General features: G+C 47.1%; 1 protein-coding gene across 10 annotated transcripts in view; it reads right to left on the bottom strand.

The window, feature by feature from the left end:
- The window catches only part of Ulk4 (unc-51 like kinase 4), a 340,955-nt gene that overhangs the window by 242,806 nt on the left and 78,205 nt on the right, over window positions 1-19,944 (bottom strand). For all 10 annotated transcript variants that reach the window (XM_033762656.1, XM_033762658.1, XM_033762653.1 and 7 more), the window contains one exon: window positions 13,225-13,407. In XM_033762656.1, coding sequence (XP_033618547.1) covers window positions 13,225-13,407 — 183 coding nt within the window. The remainder of the gene's footprint in view (window positions 1-13,224; window positions 13,408-19,944) is intronic.

Raw genomic sequence — 19,944 nt, 5'->3', positions numbered from 1 at the left:
AGACCAGGCCTCGTGGGTCTCCACCACACTCCACACTGAAATGATACAAGGCACCCCTCTCCTCTCCAAACAGGAAATGTTCCTTGAAATTGACAACATCATAGGGCACAAAGAAAGCCTCATATGATCCATAAGAGACAAAGTAATTTTATAACCATAATACAAACTAGAAACTAGGTTTTAAAATCAATGATCCAAAAGGCATTTCTATCTGGAAAACTTCAAAACGCTCTTCTACTGAACTCAAGAGAAAATGGAGAATTTAAACCAAAATTTTAGGACTTAAAAAGGTAATAGTGGGGGCCAGGGATTTAGCTCAGTGGTTCTGCTGCTACGACCCGAGTTCAATCCCTGGTACAAAAAAAAACAAAGATAAAAACGTAATAGTAGGCTGGGGATTTAGCTCAGTGGTTCTGCCGCCTGTTTCACAAGCTCAAGGACCCGAGTTCAATCCTTGGTACCAAACAAAAACAAAAACAAAAAAAAAGGTAATAGTAAAAAACACTACATGTCATAACCTATGGGATACAATTAAAGCAATAATCAGAAGAAAAAACTGTAAATACATTTCTAAATGATAATAAAGGAATAAAATATCTGAACAAATTCATAATATAAAAAGCTAAAACACAAACAATAAAGTAAACCAAAATCAGAAGTAACAAAATAGGAAAGAATTGAGAAGAAAATGGGGAGAAAAAGAATATGATAAAAAAACAAGATGCTGGGACTGGGAATTTAGCTCAGCGGTTCGGTGGCCTGCCTTGCAAGCGCAAGGACCCGAGTTCAATCCCTGGCACCAAAAAAAAAAAAAAAAAAAAAAAAAAAAAGATGCTGAATCTTTGAAAAATATCAAGAAAATAAATTATTAGCTGAAGTAATCAGGAATAAAGGGAGATAGTGAATATATAACAAGAACTGAAAATATCATCATCGTCATCTTGTTTCAACCTAAAGAAGTATTTTATTGTTACTGTAGCATTACCTGTGTGGGTAAGAAAGAGTCGTGCAGCCTTCTACACTGCTGTCCTGTGAACATGAGCGCTCCCGGTCTCGGGTGCACACAGTGAGGACAGCCGCCCCTTGAAGGCAGCATCGGATCCCTGATGCCAGGGGCTCCCCAAGGGGCTGCACCACTTACTCCCCACCACTGTGAGAGTTCCAATCACTTACATCTTCACCAGCACTTATTACTATCTGCCTTTCTCATTTTATTTAAATTTCCAACTCTTGGTTTAGAGAAACTATTAATGAACACAAATGACAACTTAGATAAAAATTTCTTAAAAGTCTACTGATCTTTACTTTAAAGTTGCTCAAAGTTTATTCACAGGATAGTGTATGAAATTTTAGAAGAACACATGCCTTATTCTAACTTACAAGATGCCAAAAAAGGATTTAAGCCGGTGAAAAAAGGAACCTTATTCTAATCTCCTTAACTACAAGTACAGCAAAAGACTTCAAGATAAATAGGCAAAACCAACACGGGATTTAACTAGTTTTTAAAAATACATCTAAGAAGAAACGATTTTAAGTTTATATTAAAAATAAACATTTTTTTAAACATCCCATGTGTAGCATCTGTGAATTACAGTCTAAAAATGTGCTAAGTACACAACTGGGTTTTTCTCTTTGCCTTTGTGGTCCTCAGTAAGTAACTAGAAAAGCACAAAGACTGAAAACTCTAATTTCCACTACGGGACATAATGAAAGAAAATTCTCATTGATACAACACCAACAAAAGGGCCAGGGATTTAGCTCAGTGGCCCTGCGCCTGCCTCGCAAGCACAAGGGCCCGAGTTCGATCCCTGGCACCAAAAAAAAAAAAAAAAAGCAATAAAATACAAACCACTGAAAGAGAAAAGGCTTCCAAGGTAAATGCAGGACTTTCACAAAGGAACGCGCGGTCCATCCTGAGTGGGGCAGAGTGCACCCCGATGAGCAGGCACAATGTGCTGCTCAGAGAACTGAGGGCCTCCGCCTCGTCCACCCGGACCTTCGATGCAGCTCCCTCAACCTCGCAAGGAAACAGGATGTCTGACACGCTCAAAGCAGCGGTGGAAGGCTTTGTCCACCTCGATGTGGACAATCAGCACACACCATAAAGCTGCGAGAAGTACTTTTCTGAAAACTGTTATAGAAATGGCAAAATATAGGAAGAGGGAACAAAATGGTATATTTTAAGACTTTAGAAAACAAAAACCTTAAAAGAGACTATTCATTATGGGATATCCTTACTCTACAGTTTATAGAAGAAAGGACACAACAAGATATTAAAAATTTAAACAAGGGAGGAAGAAAGCAACCCTGTATATCTGTCAAAACAAATCTATAATGTTGGAAAAATTAATCTACAACATTTAAAACCTGTGGTGAAGAGTCAGTTTCTTTATATACAAATAACTTTTATCAATAACACTCCAATAAAACAACAAAGTGACCCGAAAAAGCAAACAATTTAGGAAAAACTCTAACTTCCAAAAAGAAACTTAAAATGTGGTTGTCTCCAGCAGTAGTCAAGAAACGCAAAGTTAGGAGCAGAGACAGAAGTGGCTGGGAGCCCTGTCAACATGCTGGAGGGAAGTGGATACAGCTTAGACACGGCCTGGCACCAAACTAGTGCTCGTCCTTTCCTGCAGTGGCCAGGAAGGTGTCCTGCCATTTCCTGAAAGCCTGAAAAATGTGCCTTCTGCTACAGCTGCTGTGCACGAAGAAATCTATCCAACAAGATGCTGAACAACTGAACTACGCAAAAGAACTCTCACTCTAGTGTTGTTTATAAAACAAAACAGGAGACGATTCTAGCGGGTGAAAATGTTAGGTTTGTAGAGTAAATCATAACTGCAGCCAATATCCCAGCCACCCAGCACCCAGACACACCTTCTCTCAGGACAAACACTGCCTGGGAAGGGAGCAGAAGGAAAGGAAGTGGGGCCACGGGGTCCATGCAGCTTGTGCCTCTGCCTGTTGCCCTGGGACATCGCTCTTGGAATCTGCCGCTGTGCTTCCCGGAGGCCCTCGGAGCACATGGAGCCAGGCCCAAGGCCACAGCCCAGCTCCGGACACCGTGGGCATCCTGCCAACCACAAACAAGCTCCAGGAGAGCTGCCGTGCCAGCACCCAGTGCCTCAGCGGCTGGCGGCCTTGCCAGTGACAGGCATGTGAGCAACACAGCACTGCTCATGCCCCAGCTGCCACATCTGGATGGTCTGATGCTCAACAACAGATAACTGAAACACAGCTTAAGTATTTAAAGAGAAAGGAAAGGATTCCAGGCACAGAAAATTTTCATGCAGCAACAGATATATGTTTGTTTGTTTGTCTGTTTTGGTACCAAGGATCGAACTCGGGCCCTTGCACTTGTGAGGCAGGCGGCAGCACCACTGATCCAAATCCCCAGCCCCAGATACAGTCTTAAGACAGAGAAATGTCCAATAATAAGTGATGATGAGATCTGTTATCATGTTTCTTCCTCACACAGATTATTCGGCCATATTCACAATCTTGCAGAATTCAAATCATATGCTTATGATTTTAAGGGAGATGAACTACAGAAACTACAGCAAATGTCAAAAATAAAAGAAGTGACACATAAAATTTATTCATAACACAACTCTGAGTCCCTCAAGAAGATGCAGTACAGTTTTGGATCTAAGCCAAAAACTTCTCATACCCTAAATAAATTCTCATCTCGTCAATTCCCCAAAACTGAATGAAGAAGCAGTGACTCTGACTCCCTACGACAAGCTGCCCAGGGCTCTGTGTTTAATCCTCATAAGGGGTAAGATCACAGGGGCAGGCAAAGACTCAGTGGCGAGGATGAACAACCAAACTCCTCCTAGAGAACCCAGGGACCTCACAATTCTGTGCACCCACGGCGACTTAACTTCACCTCACCACACGGCCGGAGGAAAAGAGCAGAAGCTGTTCCGTTTCGCAGCCCAGATACAAGTCCAGGTCCATGGTTCACTGCCTCCGACAGTGACTACAAAGAACCAAGAAAGAGTGGAACTCCACGGGGATTTCACAATGGGCATGTGTAGCCTGAACTAAAGGTGATGCGACGAGATACTCTAAATGTTAACAATTTGTTCAAAATAGATGAAGCTCGCACCACAAACAAGAAGCTGTCCTAACCGGAATTATGTGAGATGGTAAACTATCCCTCTAATGTACCTTATAAAGACAAAATTATTCCATGAATGACAAATAATGAGGCAGATAACTTCCACATTATCTCTTGCAAATCTCAAGAGGTAAAATTAATCTGCTTCACCCATTGCCACCACTAAGAATCAATGAGCACAGCCTGGTCATCAACTGATAACAGCTTCGAGAAAAACATTGGAAGGCATATAGATAACTGCGCTACTTTCCATTTAATACTGACAGAAACGGAAAATGCACCGATTAAATCTAACACCTTTTTGCATCACTTTCCTTGAAGACATTCAGCCAAGTAGCCAAGTGAAATGTCCTTCAGAGCACACATTCACTTATGCAGTCTAAAAATAAAAACACAATATGCACACATAATCTGATTAACATGTATAAATCAATTTCCATGTTATAAATGCTTGATCAGCAACCACTGACTCTGTATGTCTAGTGAATTTGAATGAAAAAAATCTGAGTGTAATTAACATCCAAATCTTTTGCGAAACAATTTTACAGGCATGAAACTTCACAGTGATCTCCCGTGACACGTCCACATAACCCAGAGACCGTGCCTTTGGGCTCAGAATCACTGCTGTGGTCCTCTGTCAGAACACTAAACTCGGGGCACGGACTCCACTTGAACCAGACTGCTAAATGGAAAGGGGCCACAGCTATGTCGAAATCAATAAGGAAATTGAAAACTGTAAAAGGCACATACAGAGAGCAGTCAATGTCAGTATCACTCAAACAGATGCTAACTTACCAATGTGCGTGAACAAACCCACCTGTGAAATATGAAACGGCTGTAAAACTAACGCCGGAAACTGTAAAAGTGAGCTCCAGAGCGCATGAAACCCCAGGTGTGCACTACAGACTGTTCAGGTACAAAGCACAGTCAAGGTTCCGCAACTCAGGAAAACAGTAATACAGATGTTCAGGTCTAGGGAACCAGCACGGGTCAGTGTGAGTCACCTAAACCCAGGCAGTTGAGACACAGCGGAGTACAGTTCCAATTTTACACAATTTGATATTCCAGCATCAAGAACCGTGCACTGAGATTTTTTTAAAGCTTTATCAAAGATTTACTAGAAAGCAGCTGACCAGTTTATTGTAAGTCTCATAACTTTAAGCGGCCCTTTCTTCTTCTGTGCACTCATGTGTTGGGCACTGCAGACTTAGGACTGCCAGCTCACAGTGTTTCCCGGCAATCTACAGCTCATTCTCCAGAGTCTCAGAAGAGCTCGCAGGACTGGCCCCTTCACATTCAGACATCTTCTGTGGTCTGTGTAACGGGAGACTCGATGGCTCCGTACACAGGCTTTGGCCCACATCTTTCTTTCTTCAAGCCCTGAACACCTTCCTCCACCGAACTCTGCTACCAGCGGGTGCTGTAGAAAAGTGCAGGGCCGGGACTGCATGATTTCTTTTCCTTATAGGTGACTCAGTCTTTGCGCAAAGATGCACGAGGGCCTTCTAGGTTACAGCTGTGTCCGGCTCACAGCCTGGGAGCCATGTTAGTGAAGGGGGCTGTCTTGGGACTTGCGTGTAAAGTATGGAACACACACGCATGACAAAGCCCCCTTCGGAATGTGTCTTTTATTAGCAGCCCCACCCACCCATGGCCTTCGAGTTAGAAAGTGGTGTCCCAACACCGAGCCCGCACCCCAGGGACACACGCTGGCACACCTGAGCCCTTTCAGAGGTACAGTCAAGAGCTCCACCGCTTCAGGGATACACCTCATGGCTTAGACTTCACAGTATTTCTTGTTTCATTTTCTTGATGTGTCGGATTATCTTTGTCCTCTAAGTCCTTTTTTGACTCTTAAAATTGTTCTCATTTCCAACCCAATAGCTTATATAGGTTGAACATTTCTACTCCAAAACCTGCAATCTGAAGTTCTCCAAAATCGGAAACTGAGTGTCCGCATGACGCTGCTCACGTGACAAGCTGCAGGTAAAGTCGTGATGAACTCAAGCTGTGTGAGGACGGAGTCTACGAGGTACAGATGAGCACCGTGCTCAGACCTGGGTCCCACTGCCAGGAGAGCTTGTTATGTAGAGCAAATATGCCAAATTCAAAAAAGAAAACCCAGATCCACGTTTGGGCTCGAGCACTTTAGCTATGTGTACTCAGTCCAAAATACCAAGGTATTACAGTGTGCGCTTTTTTGTGTGATCATTTATGAAACTGTCTTCTCTTCTGTTTTCCTTTTCTCCCCTGAGCTAGGGCACCTGTTTTCTATCTTCTGACAGACCTTCTCTGTTTTCAAGCTCTTTTCTCTCTGATTTGTGAATTTCTTTTGTACATTTCATTAATTTGTTTCAGCTCTTTTTAAAATACTATGTGATTGCTTTCATATGCTTTGAGTCATATTTTTTCTAATGAGCCTTCACAAGCCATTAGGGTGATATTCAACATCATTTATTCTTACACTCTTTTATACCATTTATGGGGTCTAACCACAACCTCTTTATGTTTTTTGATGTTTAAATGAAATGGATCTTCCTGTACTCCTGGGAAGCAGGTTCTGATGCAGAAAGTAGAAAGAAGCCCGGGGAACTTGCGCGTCCTTAGGGTTCTAGGGCTCGTTCCTCTGTTGCCACCGTGAAATACTCACAGATAGGTACCCTTGGTACCTGCCCCACCACAAATGCTCCCTCCACACCTTCTCCCTCAGGGCTCTACCTCGTCTCACTTCATGTTTGTTATAATTCTGGTTTCCAAGGTGGAATGCTGTCCTTCCTTCCCGGAGGGAGAGCCTGGAGCACTGGCCCTGCTCTGACTGCTCCAGTGCTTCCGTCCCCACCCATGCTGGGACCAGAGAAGCCCCTTTTGATTTGCAGTTGGGTGGGGTACATGGTCAGGAAAGGAGGGAAAGGGAAGAGCCGGTGGAGGAGAACACACTTGCTTATATGTTTTAAATGGAAAATTAAAACAGGTCCCCCAATGAAAATGCTTACATGCAATGAAGACAATGTAGAAAAAAATAAAAGGCACAGAGATGGAGTCTGAACTGTTTTGTTTTTTTTAATTAACAATGGGATAGAATTACTGTTTCAAATGATTACAAAACAAATCCCCCAAGTTTTAAATCCTTCAAAATCAAAAGGGAAATGATATGTACATTTATCAAATTGGTGAGTGAACAAAGAATTATTGAATAGAATCTTAAACAGTTCCTTGAAAGCACAGCTCTACTTGCAAATGCACTGAGTACAAAAAGAATGGCAAAAAATTAATAAGTTGTGTTCAAAAATCTATTTTCTCGGTTTGATCCTGATTTACACAAACAATCTATAAAAATAATGTATGAGACAGTCAAGGAAATGAATTCTGACAGGCTATGTCAGAGAATATAGCAATAATTTATTCGTTTTTTAGAGTTTAATGACACTGCTGCTTATTTCAGAAGCATCCTCGTCTGTCACAGATAACGTGAAACAAGTGCACGGGTATGTCAGGGATTCGCCTCACTGAAACAACAGGGGAAGAAATGCGTGTAAGCAAAATAAAACTGAGAACAGTGTACATGGAACAGAAGTGCACGTATTTAACACCACTGCTGACGGGCATGTGTGGGCAACTGTATTACCGGCTCCATTTCCTTTCATCAAACCTTCCAGTCCACACGCATGCCGCAGCAAGTGGCTGCCGCACTGCTGTCTCTCGATGGCCCTTCTAACGTCCACCTCTTCACTCGTTTTTTCTTTCTTTTTGTTGCTGCAAGTTAAGGGACTGTATCCTGGCAGAGATTTTCAAGCACATCTAAGGTTTGATAGTGAAGGTTTGCAAGATATCCACTCAACTATGTCATCAGAAATGGGAATCTTCCTTAGATTCTGCTCTTGTTCTCTTTAGATTTTCTAAGTCCTAACAACAATCACCTACTGAAGACAAAGAAGACAAAGCGGGTTTTGCAATTGGCATCATTTCTGGACCAAAATTTAGAACAGAGCCCAAACTTCCAACAACCCAAAAATAACGTACTGAGGTTCACCAAATTTAAAAAGATGGAGATTTATGCAAAAAAAGAAAACTGAAATTTACCATGAGGCCTCTACATATCTTGGCAGAAAATTTTGAAAATAGAAAAGTAAACTGAATGAATTATAATCATAGATTTAATTAAGCCCTAAACCAAAATATTTTGATATATGTGAAAGATATATATTCAGGGTACAATGTTATAATGCTTTTTTACTAGGACTGTAGCTATTTGTCGACAGATATAAAACCACAGCATTAAATAGAAGCTACAAAGGAAAAGGAGACTTTTGTGAAATAGGAAACTAATCTAGCAATTTTATTTAAAAGCTCACCCTAAGAATGTCCACAACAAAGGATCTCGCACATTTCCCCTGGGGAAGCTGCAGTGAGTTACCACACCTTCCCGGGATGGGGTGACGATGTGTCCCAAACAGCATGCAGCTGATCCAGTTTCTGCAGAAAGATGAACGGCCCATGTGCGTGGCAGCAGCGAAGGGTGTGTGTGTGTGAGAGTATGGACATATGTGTGAGTGTGGACACAGCAAATATGAACTTGAAAGCATGTTAGAATTCAACAGACATTACCTCATAGAGGTAAGCACTGTACTTCAGCCCTCTGTACGATATATTAAAAATTTTCTGAATTTTCTATACTAAATATATAAATTTTAAAATTTCTAAAAGCTATAAATATAACCTGATAAAAATATGCTACTTTAATTTTTTAGATACAGTGGTAACTTGGTTCATGAACTTAATTCTTTCCATGATTCTGTTCACAGAATTCATTCCATGATACTGGTTGCAACCAGATTCTATGACCAGAAACATGGAAAGAATTAGGTTTATGAACCAAAGAACCAATGTATTATAATTAGCAAAAACTGTAGTGACCTTCTCATGCAGTCCCCAATGAACAGCAAGAAACATCTGTGAGCTCCCAAACTCCTTCAGTCCCAAGTCTCCGTGACTGAGGATTTGCAGAATACATAAGAAGCTTGAAAGAACCATAGAAATACAACTACAAAGTAAACTAGGGAAGAAAAGAGCTTAGGAGGCAAATACTAGCAAATAAAACTCACTCCTAACCTGCACAGGGTTTTCTTCCCAGAAGCCTCCCGTTCCATCACTCAAGCATGGAAACTGTGAAAAGGCATGGCCACCCCTCCTCATCCAAGGGCACCATGGGTCCCGAGTGCCCCCACAGATGCCGGGAAGGCTGAACATTACCGAGGCCTACATCAGTTAGGCAGAGTAAAAGATCAGTAATAACCAGCAATAAAGTAGAATGGTCTACAACAGTACACAGTGGTACCTCAGATCATGAACTCAGTTCTCTCCACAATTCCGGCTGCAAACCAAACAGGATGAGAACCGAATCAAATTTCCCCCTAGGGTCAGCAATGAACCTAACTACTGAATTTGAATCAGTTCTCCTCTTACTTGGAACCAAGTTCATGAACTGGGGTACCACGGGATTGCAATAAAGCCTATGTGAATACAGAGTCTCTCAAAACATAGAATTTTCCATTTACTATCTTCAGACCACGGCTTACAGCAGCCATCTGAAACTGCAGAAGTAAAACCACAGAGAGCTGCTGTCACCACCGCTCCCTCTGTCCCCAGCCCATCGGCCCACAGCTCAGCTTCCTTGGCATGACGGACATAACGCATGCCATTACAATATGACCAAGCAACGTGTCTGAGCTCTGTAAAGCAGACATGCACATGCAAAAAAAAATGATGAAGCAATGTGTCAATTACAATTATCTCTGGGTAGTGAGATTACAGCCAATTCTGATTTCTGCTTTTCTAAGTTTAATGCAGTAAATAATAATTTTGTTTTTATATATTTAAAGAGGGGAACGGGCCAGCTCCTCAGGACAGCCCGCCCTGCTTTCTCAGGGTGCCCTTTTATCTTGCTTTGTCCTGTTTTAGTCAGCCCAAGCTCACTCTGCAGAGCCAATTTCGCCCTCATTCCTCACACACTTTTCAAATAAACTTTGTCACTGCTAAAAAATAAAAATAAAAACAAGGAAATAGACCTTTGGGGGTACTAAATTTTAATTAAAAAGATGATAATAGACAGACCCTGGTCTCTATAAAAGGCACACACACAAATCTTTCTTCCTGAGCAACAGGAAACAGAAAGCTGTGTCTGTCCTAGGTTCCTGCCTCTGGAATCACACACAGAAGGAAACCACACAGAGCAAGCAGCAAGCTCCTCATATACAGCTGCAGACGAAGGAGTGCACCTTCTCTTTTTCCAGTGGAAATGAAACAGTGACCACCGGGCTCAGCCTTCCTCCCACACAGCCTCTCCCCAGCCTGCACTGTTTCTGTGGGATTTCCAGATCCTTGGGGAGGGCCCGGACCTCACACACCTCGCGGAGGCCAGGCTGAACCACAGAGCTCCCGCCAATCCACACTGCACAAGCTCCTCCCACCCCTAAAGCCAAACGCATCTCCTCCTGGGGCTCTCCAACTCCCTGCGTGCTACTCACTCAGTCCTCTGGAAGAACCCCGTTCCCTCCTTTACTGCCTGCCCTGTCAGAGGTAAGCTTTGCACCCAGCACTTCTACCCACCAGGAGTAGACGGAGTGACTCGACACCCTGAACCTCATTGCTAGGGACAGCCACAAAACATTAAGCATGCGGCCCTCAGTAAGCAGCCAATAAACAGCAAGTTTTTACTTAATAAAAAGTAGAACTTTGCATTTTAAATGGACGTTCACTGTATATCACTGGGCTGTCAATGGCACATTTTAAACGCCAGAAGGTAAGAGAGAAGATGCATTTCTCCCTACTCCTACCATGCACAGCTCAGGTCCTGGACATGATGTGAAAAACCTACACTGCAGACCAGAAGGAAGAGAAGATGGGCGGACAGCAGGCCGTTATGCTGTGCTGGTCAGGCTATCATGCTTCACGGAAAAGTGGGTTCAGTAGTCTACAAGACATGGTAACAGCAAGAAGGGCACACACGCACACTCACACACATACACACGCACACGCACGCAGAAAACCAGAGTCAAGTAAAGGACAGCCTAGCAAGATAAAACCTCTGGTTGACAGCTACTCTGCTCCAGCGAAACAACATGAAAAACCACCTCCCTGCCCAGCACCATGAGCATGAGCAAGCAGGAAGCCAGGTCAGTGCAGGGCTTTCTTTCCAACCCAGCAGCACAGGGGTCCTCCTGCCTGCGCTGCACCAGTATGGATGGACCAGACTGGGGCTAATGCCCCACATTCAGCAAGAACCAGCTTCCCCTCCCCTGCCCCTCCACCCCAGCTGCCCAGACCAGGCTCCTTGGGGCGGAGGTGGAGCACTTCCCCCAGCAGCCAGGAGCAGGCAGCCCCCAGAGGAGTCTGTGACCAGCCTGCTGTCAGCAGCACCGGGGGGCCTCCCCCAGCGCAGGCCCAAGAACTCCACTGGGGCCTGGACCCCTTCCCAGTCCTGCAGGAATGAGGCCAAGCCCTCCTTCCACTGCCAGGATGGGGTCGGGGGCTGCTGACACAGAAGATGAAAACAACTCAGCCTAGCCCAGCACCACCCAAAATGTCCCCAGCTTCAGTCTTACAGGGTGAAGAAGTCTTGGGGGCTGCGTCTCCCCAGGTGAATATGCTGGGTGCTACTGGGCTGCATGCTTACAATGGGAAAGGCAGCCAAGCTCATGCATTTCCTACCACAATTAAAAAAAAATTCTAGGATGCCAATATCAATCAAGAACAAAAGATAATTTAGCATTCCAGACACTAAACTTTATTCATTCAAGATACATGAAATCATAGTTGCACACTATAAAACAATTAAAACCACACAAATGCATCTTACTTTAGTGATTTTTTGAAATACTTGGAAGTTTAATCCACACCTATGCTGATGGTTTAAAAAACAACTCCGCTAAAACTCTCTTACCAATTTATTCAGTAAAACTACTCAAGTGTTATTTTTCTAATACAAGAATAAATTGAAAATTTTAATAGCAAAAGCTAGACACACAGATTGCTGAAAAACACCTTCAGGCACAAGCTCCTTAGCAGAATCTAAATCAGAACCCGGCAGGGCTGGAATTCTTCTGTCCTCCTGTCTGGAGCTGCGGGTCAAGCTGGCTATGTAAACGTGTTGTCAATGAAGTATGAAATGTTCACTATGCCAAGAAAGCGAAACTCAACACACTGCATTTGACACAGAGGAGCCACCCTGAGGGCTGTATAAAACCATCCCACCCTGCACTTCCGAGCAGAGCCAGGATTCTCATTCTCTATGTGTCCACAGCCTCTGGCTTGAGGGCCAGGAGAGCTCAGTGGCTGAGTGTGCACCCGGGACGTGTGAGGTCTGGGGTTCAGTCCCCAGCACCACCATCAACAGCAAATTCCTGCACAATGGAAAATTCCTCTTTGAATAACTGCTTTCCAGACATAGTTGTGAACAGGGTCGGCTCTGTGCACCTGCTGACACCTCCCTAAACACTAACACAGGTAAAGTTCATACGCATCGCCCAGACATCTCACAGAGGCAGCAGCCTGAGGTGGGCCCTGGGTACCACCCTCCAGCAAGGCCTGAGAAGACTTGGGGGCAAGGCTGCTCCAGGACCTATGTACGGCCACAAAGGCCACACACAGCCAGGACAGACCACAGTGCAGACCAGCCAGCTGCCTGTGGGACGGATGACCAGAAAGGGGCTCTCAAGGTAATGTGGTCTGGCAGAGTATGAGAAAGGAAAGGAATGAGAGGGGGCAGAGGAAGCCAAGGCAGGGAAGGGGCCAAGAAAAACAGGCGGTCAGAGGAGGGTAGGGGTAGGAAATGCTGCACACAGGAAGGACTCCTAACGCTGCCAACTGTCATTACCAAACGGGACCAGCAGGCAGAGGTCATTCAACTGGATTTGTTTTAGCCACTGAGACTCATAAGATCTTTGGGTGAATGTTCCGTGGTACAGTGCTTTGGTGAAGTTCACAAAGGGCTCATGGGATGAAAAAGAAATGCTACAGTGATGTGTAGCCTGTTGGGCCCCTAACACGGGAGGAGGGAACAGCAATGTCCATAGCAGAGGGAGCGGTGCACCGGAGCCCACCTTGTCTTGGGCCAGCCTCTGGAGGTGGATCCCACAGGACAGCAGGGTGGAGAACAGGGTCAGCAGGCACTGCTGGACCCTGCAGACTGCAGCAGCCAGGGCGTGGGTCACGGAGGGTAGTCCCACCTTCTCAATCACACTCTGGAAGGCGGCAGGACACTGGCGGGAGACTCGACACAGGGCCTGCAGGACAGGGACAGGAGCATACGTGTCAGGCACCCCACATGACCCGGCCGACCCTGGACCGCCTCTGCTTGGGAGCTCTTCCGTTCTTACTCAACCACCAACCGGGAAGCAGAAATTCCCAGCAAAGTGAAGAGTTAAACAACCCTGCCGCAGTGAAAATGAACGCGGGACGACAGTAACTATTAAGCTGATAACTAATTCATAAGTCTACACAGGAAGTCCACTCTACATAACTGAAAACATTAAACTGAGCTAAGCGCAGAAAACATGTTCCTAAAATTAATACTGCTCGCTGTAGGAGGAACATGCTTAAGGGATCTGAAAATTACCTCACTTAATTCTCTCAACAACCTGTGAGAGCCCAGCGCTGCTCCAAACTGCTCAGTTCCTGCTCATAGTTAACGTCACCTAAGTTCCTTCTCCCTGATTCATACTTTAACCTGGTCTGTAACCTTGATAACGAAAACATAAATTACAAGAAGAGTTATTGCTAGAGATATGGCAAGAGGAAAAAATGAGGGAAGAGGGCCGGGGATTTAGCTCAGTGGCACTGCACCTGCCTGCAAGTGCAAGGTCCTGAGTACAATCCTGGTATCAAAAAAAAAGAAGGGAAAAGGGAGGTAAAATTCTTAAAACTTTGAAAAATATTTTTTTATGTTCTTGAAATATTTAGAAAACAATTAAAATTGTTTAGAATGAACTTCCTTTCAAAATTACTCCTACTGATAAAATAAGAAACAAGTGCTGACTGGCGTAAAAGCGCACCTTCCACAGAACACTTTAAAGTGCACGCTTCCACTAGGTGCGAAGCCTGTTCCCAGCCCTAGGCCAGTGCTGAGGTGACTTCCTGACAGCCAGCACAGTGTGGGGAGGAAGCAAGGACAGGGAGTACATTTCAGTTACGCACCAATGGCTCATTGTGCATATCTTAATTCCATGGAAATGTCACCTGTCCTTTTTTGACTCTGGTGACCTGAGAAGAAATTGCCTGGACCTCTGCATGACCAGTGAGAGACCACAGCAAGCGAGGATGCGGTTATTAAAGCAGAGACGATTACTGCTCAGCAGGACGTGGCTCACAAACCAGCCAGGACACCACAGTGTGAGGAACCCAGGTTGTCTGGCTTTGGATTTTTAGGCTCTTTAGGGTATTTTTTGCCCATTTATGATTCATCTCGGCCCTACTTTGAACTGTGAATTTTTAATGATTTGTTAGTACTCAATGGCATGTGTACACAGGGGCCCTAAGCGTAATGAGGTCAGGGCCAATGAAAGGACACCAAGGCAGTCAGTGTGCACCCTGCTGGGTCCCGGGGTGTGTGTGTGTGTGTGCACGTGTGGTTTATGATCACCTTTCTATTCAGGGTCCCCTTTCATTGGTTGAGGCCCTTTTATACCTTGGCCCACTTCCCACTATCAGGGAAAAAAGGTGGGCCCTGGATTTGGCTCAGTGGCACCACACCTGCCTGTCAAGGGCAAGGTCCTGAGTTCAGTTCCCAGTACTGGAAGAGAAAAAAATAAAGAAAAAAAGGCCAGCCCCTATCCAGCCACTCTTGACCACTTGCAGAAAGAACAGCTTGCACAGCTCAACAGCTCCAGATGCCCCCACACCCAGGTCTGCACACCCTCCTCCAATCCCTGCAAGGAGTAGCTGCTCCTGGTTTTTCAGGGTATTGGGCATGGATTCAGTTCAGCTCCTTCCAGCTGGGAGGGGACGTCCCTGCTTTTTCCCTGGGCAGTCAGCCCTGTGGTCCCGGGAAGTGTTTTGGTACTGGCCTTCTTCAGGAGTGTTATCTGGAAATGAAAGCTCTAGAGCCTCTAAGAAACATGAGGTTAACTAACAGTGCAGGGGCTGAAAAGCAGGACTAAAAGAATGATCCAGAAGGCCACCAGAGGGAGTCGCCAGGAGGACCATTTCTAGATCAGAGTCCAGTTAATTTAAGAATCCCAGCATTTGGGGCAGATTTGGGAGGCATGGTCAGTTAGATTTTTGTGCTGCGTCTCTCACTGTTTGACTGGTGGCGTAAAACAGCATTTTTGTTTTTAGGAACACACGAGGTCTAGGCCTCTGATTTTGTAGAGCTACTGTGGCTGGTGAACCTGTTTGGTTTGGGGTGAGGTCAGGTTGTCATCTGTCAGAGAGATCAAGAGAGGTGGATAAAGTAGGTCAGTAGCTGGAGAGGACACCGACTTGTACCAGTCCTCACCATCACCCCCAGTCCTATTAGTGAGGGGACTCGGTGCGACCTGAACTGCGACTGGCCAGAAGGTGGCAGGCCCATCCGGGAGGCTAGCAGGCAGGAACACACAGAGGTGCCACAGACGATGCCCTTAGGTCCCGGGGCCCAGGAGAACAGATGGCAGGAGGGGCCTGTGCACAGGTCAAGGGAGTGTCGTGTGGACAGACCACCACTGTGCCGAGCCCCTTCTAGAAAACAGGTGACCAGCCATTTGCTGGCTTCCCTCCCGCCCAGTGTGGAGAGGGTGGTTCCCCGCAGTGCACTTCTTTCCTTCTCAAGTGGCTGCACGGGCCTGGAGGACAGGAAGGCGTGCTCAGAATCAGTATGCAGTGGGCCTGCTTCCTTCACGGGGTTCCAACACCTGCTCAAGGCCAGTGGCTCCACCCCCTGGTGCAGGACAGGTCACTGAGGCACGTCCCACCTCATCAGTTTTATTTTCCGGTGAACTTCTATTGCCAAAGAGAGTTTAGCTTGGATTTTTTTCAGTGGGAATTCCTCTTGGTGGAATTTCAGTGGGAATTCCCAAGCACCACCTGTTCACAATCACTGTCCAGACTTGCCAGAGTCTAGCTCAGAGAAAAGTGGCTGGCTTTAGCGGCAGGCAGGGCGTGGTCAGAAGGCCGGCCCCTCTGGTAGTGTGGCTTAGTACTTTGCCAGCTCACCGTGAGGGAGCCCTTGGAGGCCAACAAGCTGAAACTCAATGTCAGGTCATTGCCATATGGCAAGCTGGCCACCGGGGCTAATTCTTTGTTTAAATCTCCTTGGGCTGCTGAGCTACCCCTTAGCCCAAGCCAGTCCTCCAGAGCCGCTCCCTTTCTGGGACAGAGGACTGAGCAGGTGGCCTCTGGGCAAGCTCAGGTCAGGGCCCCCCTTGGGGGTCTCAGGGCCCATTGGCCCTGGGGGCCTCTGAGCATCTGGTACAGCCCTGGGCTTTTCTCCACACCTAGAATCCAGCCCACAGAACCCGGCATAAAGCCTCCCAGCTGCTTTTAGGTTCTGGAGGAGGAGTACGGCATCGGCTTCATTTGCTCTTTTCTTTTCCTAGGGCTCAGGTTCCCCTCAAAGTGATCAACCCCAAACACTGTACCGAGAGCTGGCATGGCTGGGCTTCACACTGGGACACTCCATAGCCCCTCTGTGCTCGGTGCCCCCACCCCGGGCTCACACCTGGGGGTCACCCACACACTGCAGAACCTTCACCACAGGGCAGGAGCGACCCTTGAGAGCATCCGTCCAGACACATGAGGATGATCTCAGAAGCCCCGTGTCGAGACCGTCCAGCTTTACGGAACTGGAAGGTGGGGCGGAGGAGGGGGTCCTAATGGTGGCGATCCGAGAGTCTGGGCGCAAAGGAGGCGGAAGAAAGCACCTTGTAAGTCAAGGCCTGAGAACCACGTAGAGCACTCCAGTGTGTGCGGGTGGAGTGGTGTACGGGGTTGGGTACTGCAGCAGTAAGGAGTGACTGCCGCTCAGAGCCTGAGGTCCCGCACTGCCTTGGTTCCGGCACCCCCAGGACCGGAGTGCTGCAGAACTGTTATAAGGCACTAAAGGCCCTGTGGCAGGGCCTGAGTATTTGCATAGTGCCACATAGGTAAATTCATTTCCCTTTCGGTAATTACATGGGACATTTATAAAATTTGGTTTTAAAATTATAAAAATGGTTCACCCATTTCCAACATGCAACAGGGATTTGAACTCAGAGCGGCAGCAGAATACAGCCCATCAATAACTACAGTCTGCTCAGAGGCTCTTTCCAGCAACACCTCAGACTCTTCACCCTTCCAAGGGAGGACGGTCTAGAAAATACAAAAGCAGAGATCTTCAAATCTAAACTCTGGTGTGTCTAAGTGTTGGTAAGAAGACAGCAGTAACATCAGAAATAGATATGGAACACGAATTCAGTGAGAAGAAGCCCAAGCCTCAGTGGGATCCGCCACCCCACAGACCTCTTCACCCTTGGACTCTGTTCACCTGCAGGCAGGACTCCAGCACGAGCCACCCTACTCCCCAAGTCTAGGGCTCCCGGCCCCGCTGCCTCCTGCAGAGATCACCTCAATTCCACGACCCAGCAATCTTCCTCATCCACCCATTCAGCGTACCACCCCGCTCAGGCCTAGCCCACCACTTCCACTCCCTTCAAACCAAGTCCTTCCTGCACCACGGACAGGCAGTGCCCCGACCCCGGCCACACTGGTGCTTGTTCTCAGCTTACCAAAATGCAGAACACTGGGCCTCTTTCCCCCCAGAGATTCTGATCAGGTCGGGGTTGGGACCCAAAAAACGAAGAGCACAGGTCAGTACACCAGTGACAGGGCACAGAGGTGGACAGGCACAGGTGAGGGCCCAGGGCCGAGAGCTGCTATCTAGACCACTGGTGGGAACCCACACACTGACAGCTGCGGAAGGCTCGCCCTCAGCACTCCAGACGACGTGAAGAGAAGCGCGGCGTGGGCGCTCAGAGGGCCAAGTGCTACGAGAGGGGACAGCAGGGAAGGGTGGCCGAGCCATGCGGGGAGGAGCCCTCAGCTCCAGACACAGAGAAGCCACTGTGGGAGGAGGAGGCTCCCGGGAGGAACACACATGAGGTGTCTTTAGAATGCAGGCTCTCAGCTTCCATGACCCTTATCCTGACTAAATCTTCAGGGGAATCTGTATAATACAGGTGATTTTCTTAAATTCTGAGGTCGGAGTTGCTCTGCTCAGCATCCCTGAACAACCCCCTCACATTGCATTCCTGCTCTGGTTTGCATGACTAGCATGACCTCTGTGGCCTGTTCTTCTCTCTCACTGCTAAGGGCAGCGTCCCATGCTCCTGACCTCCTGCCCTCTGCTCCCATGTGGGACAGCAGCTCCCTCCGTCTCAGCGGGAAAAGTCCTAATCTGGCACCAGGCTGAGAGACGAACAAAATGTGGTTTGAGATTTCAAGGAGTTTACAATCAGGCATTATAATAAAATAAACTAACATAACTTATTTGCTAAGCAAATGTACTAATGGTTTAAATATCAAATATTACCCCAAACTAAAAGCACCCATCAGTACTCAGCTTCTACCTAATGCTTTGGATGAAGTACTGGATCCTGCTGGGAATAAAATGGGAAAGTGATTGAAACCAGGAGGGACAACCTTAGGAAGTTCTGTCTGGTAAAGAATGGAGTCGGCAGAACAGAAAACTGGCCTCTGGGAGACCATTAAGGAGCAACTCTGGCCAGGGACAGTGTGGGCCACAGAGGAGCAGCCGCTGAGGAGGAGGAGGAGGTGCAGAGGAGGAGGAGGCGCAGAGGAGGAGGAGGTGCAGAGCAGGCCGGGCAGACAGCAGCTGGAAGGGAGACTCATTTGGAAAGGGAAGCATGAGGATGACCTCTGACCTCTGGCTTTCCTTGACCCTCCTCCTCCCAGGGCCAACAAGGCAGTGTCCAGAAGGTGGGGCCACAGCGCACAGAGTGCCGAGGCCAGAAGAGGGCAGGGGAGCAGAGTGGAGGTGGGAGGGATGGAGGGACGCAGGGGCAGCCCGCGTGGGGTATATCACCCAAGTGGGCAGCTCAGCAAACCCTCGGGAGCCATGGAACCGGCTTGCAGACGTGGGAGGGAAGGCCAGAGACTGAGACAGCAGATTAGATGGGGCCTCAGTGTCTGTATGCACACGCACGACCCTGTTCCAGCCCGCAGTGCTGGCGGCCCCAGCACAGAGCCCTGGCGCACAGCTGCACCGCGAGCACTGAGGGCTCTGGGGCCAGGAGGGGAAGGAAGCCCTGGCACCGATGGAAAGCCCAGACCCCTAGGAAGAGGAATCTGAATGATGGACAGTGGAGTATGATGGCAAATCGCATCATAAACCCCTGAACATTTGGGCTTGGCGCTGTACACCTGTGACGCAGAGCCCTGGGAGACTAGGCAGGAGGGTCACAAGTTCAAGTCTAGTCTGGGCAATTTAACAAACAAGGCTCTGTCCCCACATGAAAAGTAATGAAAAGGGCTGGGGATCCGGCTCAGTGCAAAGTCCCCGGATTCAATCCCCAGGGCCACATTTCAGTAAGAAATTAACGATCCAGACGAATGTCAAGAAGAAAGTATAAGAAACCCAGGATGAAGGCATCAGCTTTGCAGGGTCAGGCAGCAGCCAGAAGAGCCGGAAAGGGTGAGACTTTGGTGGGGCACTGGGACAACTTTGCCAAGCAAAGAAACCAGGCTGGCATAAGGCTGAAAATGGCATGAACCCCTCAAAGCCCTGCGGAAGTCAATGGTGGACTGTGTCACTCCTGATGGCTGCTCCACAACTGGTAATGTCTCAAGTA

The sequence above is a fragment of the Fukomys damarensis genome, unplaced genomic scaffold (genome assembly GCF_012274545.1).
Source record: "Fukomys damarensis isolate Sample0158 unplaced genomic scaffold, DMR_v1.0_HiC HiC_scaffold_12, whole genome shotgun sequence".
Taxonomy (NCBI): Eukaryota; Metazoa; Chordata; class Mammalia; order Rodentia; family Bathyergidae; genus Fukomys; species Fukomys damarensis.
The sequence above is the reverse complement of the archived record's forward strand: the minus strand, read 5'-3'. Positions and strand labels throughout refer to the sequence as shown.